Source organism: Bubalus bubalis, chromosome 19 (assembly GCF_019923935.1).
Source record: "Bubalus bubalis isolate 160015118507 breed Murrah chromosome 19, NDDB_SH_1, whole genome shotgun sequence".
Lineage (NCBI taxonomy): Eukaryota > Metazoa > Chordata > Mammalia > Artiodactyla > Bovidae > Bubalus > Bubalus bubalis.
The window spans coordinates 8,536,351-8,548,653 of NC_059175.1; the positions used below are offsets into that span (position 1 = coordinate 8,536,351).

Consider the following 12,303-nt stretch of genomic DNA (forward strand, 5'->3'; position numbering starts at 1 on the left):
TTTGATTTTTCTCATAATGGTTCATCATAGATACTTACAGGTTTGTTTAAGTGATGTCCTACTGAGTCTGCTAAAGTTCCTATGGCATCATAAAGAATGAGCAAGTTCTTATGCTGGTATTTACTAAATGCAAAGACCAAGGTATCAAGTATATAAGCAAGGTAAGGAACAAGTTCTGTACAAGCCTCCTCTTCAAGGGTAGCAAAGGCACTATAATTTAAAAAGGGAGAGGTTACTGTTGTAGAAAAGAAACAGTTCACAATAGAGACAAGAAATTAAGTATAGAGTTTAAAGAATACTTATTTACATGCACATCTCCCTATGTCACCACACCAGATACTTATTTTTATCATTTCCTTCCCATTCCTTACCACTTATTTCAAAGAGATGGACACTTATGGGTATCTGCTTAAACAATGGTAAAGTCGAAAACTGCTGGTTCATTCAACAATTTATTTGGTGTTTACTACTTATTTAGTGTCTGAGGGCTGGGAATACAGCAACGAACAAAACAATGTCCCCTTTCTCAGGGAGTTTACATTTTACTGAAGTTCCAGACTAATGACACCAGAATTAAAACTATTAAAACTTACATTACCATATGTAACATAGATAGCCAATGGGAATTTGCTGTATGGTTCAGGAAATTCAAACAGGGGCTCTGCATCAACCTAGACAGGTGGGATGGGGCAGGAGATTGGAGGGAGGTTCAAAAGGGAGGGGATGTGTATACCTATGGCTGATTCATGTTGAGGTTTGACAGAAAACAAAACTTTGTAAAGCAATTATCCTTCAATAAAAAAACAACAAAAAAACCCCCAAAAAACTCTTCACCCTTCACTTGCATACCAAGCACCACAAAAAGATAGAAGCAGCTTTAACAGTGTGTTTGAGATGTCTGAGAACACAGCAGTATCATGGTCTCTCAAATGCTTCTCTTAGAGGGAGAGGGACTGAGATGCTGGCAGCCACAAATTTTCAATTATAAGAACAAATTCCAAAGTATCTAATACACAGCATGGTGATGACAGTTAATACAGCATTGAGTCCTTAGAAGCTGCTGAGTAGATTTTCAGCATTCTCACAAAAACGAGTTACCTGTGTTAATCCTGGTAAGTGTTCTACCACGGTTATCTGTATCAAATCAACATTGTTGTATACTTTAAGTATTGCAATTATGTTTGTCAATTTTTCCTCAGTGAAGTTTAAAATTTTTTCTCTAAGCCCTACACTATACATAAGAATGCACAATGCATTTGTTATTGGAAATTTGTTTGCGTGTAGCTTATTTGTTAGGACAAATACACAAGAAAGGAACAAGCTCTAGGGTCTCAGGGCAATTACTTCACCTTATACCTAAATTTTTCTTGACTTTAAGGTGTATCTGGCCCTTCATTTGTGAAATTAAGGTTATAGTATTCTGTCCTAGCCGGGCAGGAATTTCCTAAAATGACAGGCTTAAGCCATTTGTTAATTAAAGTTTTGTTCATTAACACTGAACTATATTTCTTTCATGGCACTTTCCACAAATTATATACCTTACTAGCCTATAAATTTTTAAGATGGCAGAGACTGTATGCACAACATTTTATATATGTCTAACAATTAGTTAAAAAACAAAAAACAAAAAACAAAACCTTGCTGAATGAAACATCTACCAGAAACCAAATATAATGTGTACCCTCCCTTCCCTTGAAAAAAAATTTGGTGCTATTAATCACCAAAGCTCCCTTGTTTAACTTTCTTTCATATCATTATGAATTAGAACTCTTTCAAATCTGGTAGAGTCTAACTACACTTAAACTTACTTTCCTCTCTTTCAGCAGCTATTTCTTCCTTATTAACAAAGTGAACAGTAGAAGCAATTCTACTTGAAAAATTAAGAACTATAAACATAAATGGCAAATATTTTTAGAACATGAAGATTTATTCCAGAAAACTGAAATATTCATAGTAATGAAACCGCTGATCTGACGAACAGACAACCCCAAATGCAACTGACAAGAGTGGTTACTGGAGTTGAACCACTGTGGCAGATGGGTCGTCACCGCAGGACTTCCTGAGGAGTTATGGAGCTGACTGTAGACTAAAAAAGTCAATCCTGCTCAAACTTTTGTATTTCTCCAAGAACAGGACTCTTGCCACAACCACTCAAAATATCTGTGGGAATGAGGGTGAAAGATAATGCTAATGTTATAGCCAGTGAGAAAAAAAAAAAAAATTGAAGAAAATAGCAAATACAAATCTCTAGTTAAGAGTCTCACTTGGATTTGCAAAACCATCAGCTGGAAGATATGGATAACAAAAAAAAACCCCATTAATAGTTTAATATCAACATTTCATCACAGGCTTGAAAATTAGTTTCTCCCTGAAATCTTCACACTCCCTTCTCCCACCATGAACAACTTGTTATGAACTTGTCTTACCTGCAGGCAGCTTCTTGTACTCTCTTGTTGCTATCCAGAATACGTTTTAGCAGTTCTGTCATTAATGGCTTCAGGTACGTGTCTGGGGGCTGGCTGACTACCCAGTGTGCATAGCGGCTAAGAGTCCAGCACGTTATGGAACGCACAAGAGCCTTTTTATCAGAGAGGCACTGAATAAGGTGAGGAATGAGCTCAGGTAGGTATGGAATCATGCCTTGCATGCAACCTAGCGGAAAAAAACCCAAATATTTCAGTGCTCAAATTTGGTTAAAATTATTTCAGGTGAATATTAAAATGATAGATGCATCAATGAAAAATATTCAATTATTTCTATTCTAATAAGTATATTTAATAATCTGTTTCAAAACTTTTAAATAACTGAAATGAGAGCTAACTGCTCTTAAGTATCTTCTAGTAGGGTTTGTTGTTCAGTCACTCCCTCGTGTCTGACTCTGTGACCCCGTGGACTGCAGCACACCAGGCTTCCCTATCTTCCTAGTAGGGATAGGAAAGCTCATTTTACTTCTGCTACAGAAATTATGCAAAATGCATCAATTTCTTATAGATAGATATTTACAGCAAGGAAAGAATAATAATTCTTTCTAGGGCCAGTGACACTTGACTTACATTCCTTACACCTACATATGGAAGCTATTTTTCTAGCAACAGGGATGTTTCCGAGATCAGAACCCTCTCATTCTGTTCTCTTCATTACAACAAAAGCACTTGCAAAATATCTGGCTGGGGTTGTAAGTCACTCTATGGTTGTTTAGTAATAATTAACTAGCTCAAAAGTAAAAACTCATTCTAAGATGGCTTTTAGACTCAAATATCCTTTTTAAGGTTAATATGGATCACAGTCTTACCTACCTCAACAGTCTTATCTTACTAGGAACACAAGTCAGTAAACAAAGTATGTGTCTCGTTTCTGCTTAATTAAAGTAGTCATGTCACATTAGCACCTACTGAGGACTTGACAGTTTCAGTTTGACTCAGACTTACCTTCAGCAATTGCTCCTAAAACCAAGATGCCTGATTCTTTAACAACCCATTCATGATGAAAAAGTAATTCTTTCAAAAGGGGCAAAATATGTGGCAAAAGTTCATCACGATATACATTAGCAAGAACATCTAGGGCGGCTGCAGAACATTTTCCTAAGGAAATATTTAATTCAAAAGCATTATATTAACTTCTATCATTCAGTTATATAACTATAAATCTATCTATATGTAGATAAAATTTGTTGTAAGTAACACATTTTTACCTATACAAAGTTTTTAAGAATTCAATTAAATAGGAGGTAATCACAAGAAAAAAAAAAACTCTATTGACCAAAACACTTTATGACCAAGAATCAGTAAACTAATCATAAAAATATTTTATTTTGCATATGACTACCAATTTTTTTTTTTAAATAAAGCTGTAACACTGGCCAGAAATAACACTTTACTCATCAATAAGGATCTTAGTCAAACTGTATGATAGTTTCACTCATATAAATATTACACTGCCATGAAACAAAATGAAATCTTTAAGTACTAATACAGAATGAGTTGTATGATGTGCAGAAAAGAATCAGCAAAGTACACACAATCTGATTTCACTTCTGGAAAATCAGCTCCTCCTCCAAAAAAGAAGATTCAGGCATACTCAAATACTGCAGGTTCAATTCTAGACCACTGCAATGAAGTGAGTCAAATCAAACTTTTCGTTTTCAAGTACATATAAAAGTTATGCTCAAGTTATAGTGTTATTTATGTCTAAAAAAACCTTAACTGATACACACTTTATACCTAAAAAAATGCTAACCATCATCTGCAGTTTTAACATTGCTTCCTTGCTAAGCGTAATCATTTCTAACTTTTTATTTAAAGTAAGAGATATGCAACTCTTCCTTTCACTTGAACATTCAAGAGGACATTGAAAGGTTATTAACTGGTCTAATTTCAACAGTGTTGTGTCTCAGAGAACAGGGAGGCCCAAGGAGAAGGGAAGAGATGGGGAATCGCTTATGGATAGGGCAGTCTGAACACATACAACATACATACAGACCTCCGTCTTATGAGCACGGTTCATGGAGCCCCAAAACAATTATAACAGTTAACATCAAAGATCACAGATGACACACTGTCATAACAGACATAATAACAAAACAGTTTGAATTCTTATTCCAAGAATTACCCAAATGTGACAGAGATACAAAGGCAAGTAAACGCTATTGGAAAAATGGCACCAACAGACTTGATCAATGCAGGGTTGCTACAAACTTCACTTTATAAAAAAATGAATTATCTGTGAAGTATAAGAGAAACTGTAGCAGACTGGTTCCAATTCGGGAAAGGAGAACATTAAGGCTGTATGCTGTCACCCTGCTTATTTAACTTATACGCAGAGCACATCATGCAAAATGCTGGACTGGACGAAGCACAAGCTGGAATCAAGATTGCTGGGTTCGAAATATCAATAACCTCAGATATGCAGATGACACCACCCTAATGGCAGAAAGTGAAGAACTAAAGAGCCTCTTGACAAAAGTGAAAGAGAGTGAAAAAGTTGGCTTAAAACTCAACATTCAGAAAACTAAGATCATGGTGTCTGGTCCCATCAATTCATGGCAAATAGTTGGGGAAACAGTGACAAACTTTATTTTTGAGGGCTCCAAAATCACTGCAGATGGTGACTGTAGCCATGAAATTATAAAAGATACTTGCTCCTAGGAAGAAAAGTTATGACCAATCAAGATAGCATATTAAAAAGCAGAGACATTACTTAGCCAACAAAGTCCATCTAGTCAAAGCTATGGTTTTTCCAGTGGTCATGTATGGATGTGAAGATTTGGACTATAAAGAAAGCTGAGCGCTGAAGAATTGATGCTTTTGAACTGTGGTGTTGGAGAAGACTCTTGAGAGTCCCTTGGACTGCAAGGAGATCCAACCAGTCCATCCTAAAGGAGATCAGGCCTGAATATTCATTGGAAGAACTGATGCTGAAGCTGACACTCTAATACTTTGGCCACCTGATGCCAAGAACTGACTCATTTGAAAAGACCCTGACGCTGGGAAAGATTGAAGGTGGGAGAAGGGGATGACAGGGGATGAGATGGTTGGATGGCATCACCGACTCGATGGACATGAGTTTGAGTAAACTCCAGGAGCTGGTGATGGACAGGAAGGCCTGGTGTGCTGCAGTCCATGGGGTCTCAAAGAGTTGGACACCACTGAGCGACTGAACTGAACTGATGAAGTGTAAGAAAGCCAAGTGTGACAGACTAAGGTAAGCCTGTAGGTGTTTATGGAAAAACATACAGATGAGTGAAAAGAAGTGTCCCCTCTCCCTCCCCAATGCAACATACACTGTTACTTTTGCAGTTCTCTACATTAAATCTTAATTCATCTTCCCCCTTACAGTTGGTATACAACGGGAAGTAATTTGTGATAGTAATGAAGACCTTGGGTTTTCTTGTTCTGTAACATATGGGTTCCAGAACTACTTGTGCCACCAGAACTAGCTATGCTAACCTTGGGCAAGGTTCTCTTTTTGCAGTATCTTTACCTTCCTAAGGCTGTTGAAAAGATTAAACGTGATATGCATACAAAGCCCTTGGCCTAGGGCTGAGCACATTGGTCACTGTAAGGAACTGTTACTTATAGGGAACTAAATGGGAGTAATCAGCATTATTCCAAATGAATGACACAGTTCAGGATGATCATTCACATCCTTAACCGTGCCATCAGTTATTAGAAATCTCAGTCTTCTGAATCACAGAGTGGTTCTTAACTGGTGGTGACTTTGTGTCCCAGGGGCCATCTGGCAGTATCTCAGGACACTGCTGCGTGTCGCAATCTTAGGTGTGTTCTCCCTCTGATCTCCTGCGCTACTGCCATCTACTGGAGAGAGATCAGGGATGCTGCTCAAAATCCTGTAATGGGCAGGACAAGCCCACAGCAAAGAATCAGTGGCCCAAAACATCCAATGTGCTGTGACCTACAGAAGTAAAGATTTAAAAACCAGCACCCAAGCAAAACCGAAACACAGGTGTCGAGGTTCTCCCCCGAGTTATCTAATTAGTGCGTGGCCCACAACACAGGCTGAACAGATGATGTGGATTTGTCGCTAATACTGAAAACAGAAATTTTAAAAAGCATATTTTGAAGTCTGGATGAAAAAGGGATTTACATTATCTTATAAATATGCATGATAATCAACCAATCCTCATGCAAATTATGACATACAAAAAAATAAGTTACGAAAACAGGAAAAGCCACGGCCAGTGTTCCTATTTCGTATATACTTTGTTATCAAACATACATTTTGCATCCAACAAAACACATTTCCTATATATTTTGTATCCAACAAAACATACACCCCCTTTGAGAAGTGACACTGTGAGATTAAAGTCTTTTTAAGGAATATGACGACAAGCAAATGAAGAACAGACCCATGAGGAAGAAACAAAACAAATCCACAGTAAGATCATTACTTCACATCCAGAAGAAGACACCCAGAAAGTATTGGCAAACGTGGAGAACCTGTAGCCCTAAGACAGTGCTGGGGGAAAGCAAACGGCAAAGTAAGTGTGAAAAACAGTCTGGCAGTACCTCAAAATATTGAACATAAAAGTTTCCATGTGATCCAATAATCCTATTCCTGGGTATATACCCAAGAGAACTGAAAACTTACGACCACATATCAAACCTTAGGTAACTGTTCATAGCATCACTACCGACAGTAGCCAAAGAGGGGAAACAAAATGTCCATCTGCTACTTAACAGATGAATCAGTCACAAAGACCACTTTTTGTACAATTCCACTTATAGAAAATGTCCATTAGAGTTCAGAAAATGGGAGTGACTACTAAGTATGTAGTTTCTCTAAGAGTGACAAAAATGTTTCAAAATTTACTGAGATGATGGTTGCACAACTCTGTGAATACACTGAAAGCCACTAAATTGTATTCTTTTGTATGGTTAAGTGAACTGTGTATGAGGGCACTGTAGGATGTGTTATTTCTCAATTAAACTGTTATCCAAGCAGGCGACTGTGCTTCTCTATGACTTACTTAGATTCCAGTCAGAAATCGTGTCATCATCATCAATTTCATCGTCGTCGTCCTCCTCCTCTTCAATTCCATCTTCATCATGCTGCTGAGCCACTGTCCTTGATCGATGAAACCGTGGCCTTATATCTTGCTCACTATCAGGAATTGTTTCATCTTCTTCAACATCACCCTGTGTATTTTTTAAAAGGAAAATTCTGGTTATATTCATATAAGCTAATAGTATGTATATGGGTAAAAGAATGAGAATATTCACAGATGGCATGACACATGATTCTGAAATACAGTTGATGCTTGAACAGTATGGGTTTGACCTGTAGGCCCACAGACAGCGTGACATGATTCTGAAACACAGCTGATGCTTGAACAGTATGGGTGTGAACTGCACGTCCAGTTCAAACAGGATGCAGATTTCTCTCTACATGACGTATTAGACGACTACATAATCTGTGGTTGGTTGCATTTGCAGATATGGAACCATGGACACAAAGGGCCAACTGTGAAGTTAATCAGGGATTTTTGATTGCACTGGAGGTCAGTGCCCCTAATATCCCATTGTTCAAGGGTCAGCTGTATACATCTTCTGCTTGCCCCTGTGTAGAAAATAGCTCTTTGTGAAGGGGAGAATAGGCTATCACATAACCCATGCCAGATTATCAGGGATTTTGAACCACATAAGATGGTTTCCCAACATCTGGTATAATCTGGTATAATCTAGAGTATCTGAATTGAATTCAGAACATATTTAAGATTCTTTTAAAATGAACCCCAAACAGGCAGAATTAACAGGAAATTCACGCTAACTCTAACTCTACTAGTGTCACCATCTAGTTAGTTTCAATTAAGCTAGAATCTACTGCCAGTCAAATTCACTGTTTGCTTCTATCTTTCAACTCCATAGCATATGATATAACAGAAAGCCTATTTAAATAGAGCCCGCTCTAAATAAATGTCCTATTAGTCAAATTCAAACACCTGTAAGTCAGTGAAAATAAACATCCTTATTCATCAGGGAATAGTTTCCTTACCTTAAGTAGGATAATATCTATATCTGAATACTTCATGCCATTCACTAACACAGGGATCAACCTATAAAGACAGAAATTCATGAATCAAAGATCTAAAGATCTCAGGTCTCAGCAATCTCATGAATACTAATAATACCACTACTACTGTTAATACTGCCTTATAGCATATTCTATGTCTGCCCTTCTCCAATGATGAGTACTCCTAATATGTATCTTAGGCCTTTTACATACTCATGCATAGAATCTACTGGATGGAATTTTAGAGTGGACAAGATAGCTTGTCAAGAGTGCTTAAAAATAAAAACAATAATTTCTTTTTTTTTGCAATTTCTCCCCTAAGAACTTATCCCAAATACACGAAGGAACATTCCCAATTCTTAAAGATTCATGTTCCGTGATGCAAGACTAAGAACAATGGAAACAATTTAAATGTTCATCACTAAGGGCCTGGTTAAAAACAAGTTACAACTGGGAATTTCCCAGCAGTCCAGTGGTTAGAACTCTGCATTTTCACTGTAGGGGCCAGGTTTTAATCCCAGGTTGGGGAACTAAGATCCTGTAAGGATCTTATTTTTGGATGCACACAGTCATAAACAAAGAAACAAATGACAGTGAAACTGGAAAAACAAAAAACCACCTGTGCAAAATACATAAAAAGCTCATATCCATTTGTATTAAAAACAATGAGATTCCTAGCCACAGCAATCAGGTAAGAAAAAGAAATAAAGGATGCATTCCTATAAACTAACAACAAAAGGTCAGAAAGAGAAATTAAGGAAATAATCACATTTACCATTACATCAAAAAGAATAATACCTAAGAATAAACCTACTCAAGGATGCAAAAGATCAGTATTCAGAAAACTATAAGATACTGATGAAAGAAAGAAAAAAATGACACAGATGGAGAGTTATCCCATGATCTTTGATTAGAAGAATCACTATTGTCAAAATGACTATACCACCTAAAGCTATCTACAGATTCATTGCAATCCCTATCAAACTACCAATAATATTTTCCACAGAACTAGAACAAATAATCTCACAATTTGTATGAAAACACAAAAGACCCTGAATAGCCAGAGCAATCTTGAGAAAGAAAACAAAGTTGGAGGAATCAGGCTCCCTGACTTCAGACTAGACTACAATACTACAGTAATCAAAACAGTATGGTACTGGCACATAAACAAATATATTTCAGTCAGACAGGATAGTAAGCCCAGAGATAAACCAATGTATCTATGGTCACCTGCTGCTGCTGCTGCTAAGTCACTTCAGTCGTGTCTGACTCTGTGCGACCCCATAGATGGCAGCCCACCAGGCTCCCCCGTCCCTGGGCTTCTCCAGGCAAGAACACTGGAGTGGGTTGCCATTTCCTTCTCCAATGCATGAAAGTGAAAAGTGAAAGTGAAGTTGCTCAGTCTGTCCGACTCTTAGTGACCCCATGGACTGCAGCCTACCAGGCTCCTCTGTCCATGGGATTTTCCAGGTAAGAGTACTAGAGTGGGGTGCCATTGCCTTCTCCCTATGGTCACCTAATCCATGACAAAGACGACAAGAATATACAATGGAGAAAAGTGTCTTCAATAAGTGGTGCCAGGAAAAGTGGACAGCTATACACGTAAAAGAATGAAATTAAACACTCCCTAACATCATACACAAAAATAAACTTAAAATGGATTAAAGACCTAAATTTAAGACCAGACACTATAAAACTCATAGAGGAAAGCATAGGTAGAACACTCTGACATAAATTGTAGCATGATCTTTTTTGATCTACCTTCTAGAATAATGAAAATAACAAAAACAAACAAATAGGGCCTAATTAAACTTTAAAATGCTTCTGTACAGCACAGGAAACCATAAATAAAATGAAAAGACAACCCTCAAAATGGGAGGAAATATTTGCAAACAGAGCACACAACAAGGATTTAATCTCTAAAACACACAAATAGCTCATGCAGCTCAGAAAACAAAACAAAACAAAAAACACAACCCAATCAAAAAGTGGAAGATCCAAATAGACATTTCTCCAAAGACACACAGATGGCAAAAAGAAGCACATGAAAAGAAGCTCACCATAAAAACAACAAAAATAATGCCATTTGCAGCAACATGGACAGTCCTAGAGATTGTCATACTGAGTGAAGTCAAGTCAGAGAGAGACAAAGACAAATATATCACTTATATGTGGAAAGAAAAAAAAAAGGTACAAATGAACTTACAAAACAGAAATAAAGTCACAGATGCAGAAAACAAACTTGTGGTCAATGACAGGGGGCGGGGGGGGGGGGGCTGGCTGTTGGGCAGATAAATTGGGAGGTTGGGATTGATTAAATAAATACAGTTTATATAAAATGGGTTTCCCATGTGGCACAGTGGTAAAGAATCCACCTGCTAAATCAGGAGATACAAGAGATGTATCTCTTGTAGATTTGATCCCTAGGTCAGAAAGATCCCCTGGAGAAGGAAATGGCAACCTACTCTAGTATTCTTGCCTGGGAAATCCCATGGACAGAGGAGCCTGGTGGGCTACAGTCCACGGGGTCACACAAGAGTTGGATGTGACTGAGTATGACAACAATATATAAAACAGGTGACTAAGCAGAGCACAGCGAACTCTACTTAAAATTCTGTAATGGCCTATATGGGAAAAGAACCTAAAATTGAGTAGATATATGTGCATGTGTAACTGATTCACTTTGCTGCACATCTGAAGCTAATAGAACACTGTAAATCAACTAACCTCCAATAAAAAATTATTTAAAAAACAAGATTACCTATATAATTACTTATATACACACTAACTAGGAAAGCTACACAATAAACTGGTATCTTCAGAGGTGAGTGAGTAGGCTAAAAAGGGACAATATCCATCTTCTACTTTATTTCTAAATGGCTGATATTTTTACAATGAGCCTACATTCAGTATTTCTATTCTTTTTAATAAAAGAGAAAGGGAAAGGGGAAAGGGAAGTAGCTCAGTCGTGTCCGACTCTTCACGACCCCATGGACTGCAGCCCACCAGGCTCCTCCATCCATGGGACTCTCCAGGCAAGAGTACTGGAGTGGGTTGCCATTGCCTTCTCCTTAATAAAAGAGATGATAGTGTGTAAAATATAAAACCAGAAAATTTGAAGGATTTTATTCAAAAGAAATAATGCAAGAAGGAAGAGAGTTCTATGGACAACGTTATCATAGTCTGATAAAAGCTTAGAAATTTTATTTTTAATTTCTTAAGAGAACCACAATGTCTATAAACATGGAATTTCAGATATACTGAAATATTTATGACTAGCTAAAAAACATATGTATCAAAACATGTTAGGTAAAGGTCAGAATACTAACTTTAGTTCCGCTTTCACCTATGATGGTTTTCATCTTTGACAGGTTTCTTACACTTTGTTTTCTCACTGTTCAGCCACACACACTAAGATGAGTCTAGTGAGGACAGAAGGTAGGGGAACGCTCTGGAAACACGTAACAATGTCCACAGCCTGCTGCTCCCAAATTCTATCTTTAATTGTTCTGGGTGGCATGGGAAAAGAATGAATAGGCAGAAGAAATTCATACTCATATGAGTATCAGCTGTGGGCTTATTAATAAAGCAACTTCTTTATAACCTAGTGAGAAAGGTATAATGATGAGTAAGCTAAGGTTCAGGCTTCCTGGGTGGCTCAGTGGTAAAGAATCCACCTGCCAATGCAAGAGATGCAGTTTGATCCCTGGGTCGGGAAGATCCCCTGGAGGAGGGCATGGCAACCCACTCCAGTATTCTTGCCTGGAGGATCCC

At 37.7% G+C, this 12,303-nt stretch overlaps 1 protein-coding gene across 3 annotated transcripts in view; it reads right to left on the reverse strand.

The window, feature by feature from the left end:
* Positions 1–12,303, reverse strand: part of TNPO1 (transportin 1) — a 95,035-nt gene that overhangs the window by 19,929 nt on the left and 62,803 nt on the right. For all 3 annotated transcript variants that reach the window (XM_006062107.4, XM_006062109.4, XM_006062108.4), the window contains exons 10-14: positions 8,512–8,572; positions 7,487–7,655; positions 3,429–3,581; positions 2,427–2,652; positions 39–210 (exon numbers count right to left, since the gene is read on the reverse strand). In XM_006062107.4, the coding sequence (XP_006062169.1) occupies positions 39–210; positions 2,427–2,652; positions 3,429–3,581; positions 7,487–7,655; positions 8,512–8,572 (781 nt within the window). The remainder of the gene's footprint in view (positions 1–38; positions 211–2,426; positions 2,653–3,428; positions 3,582–7,486; positions 7,656–8,511; positions 8,573–12,303) is intronic.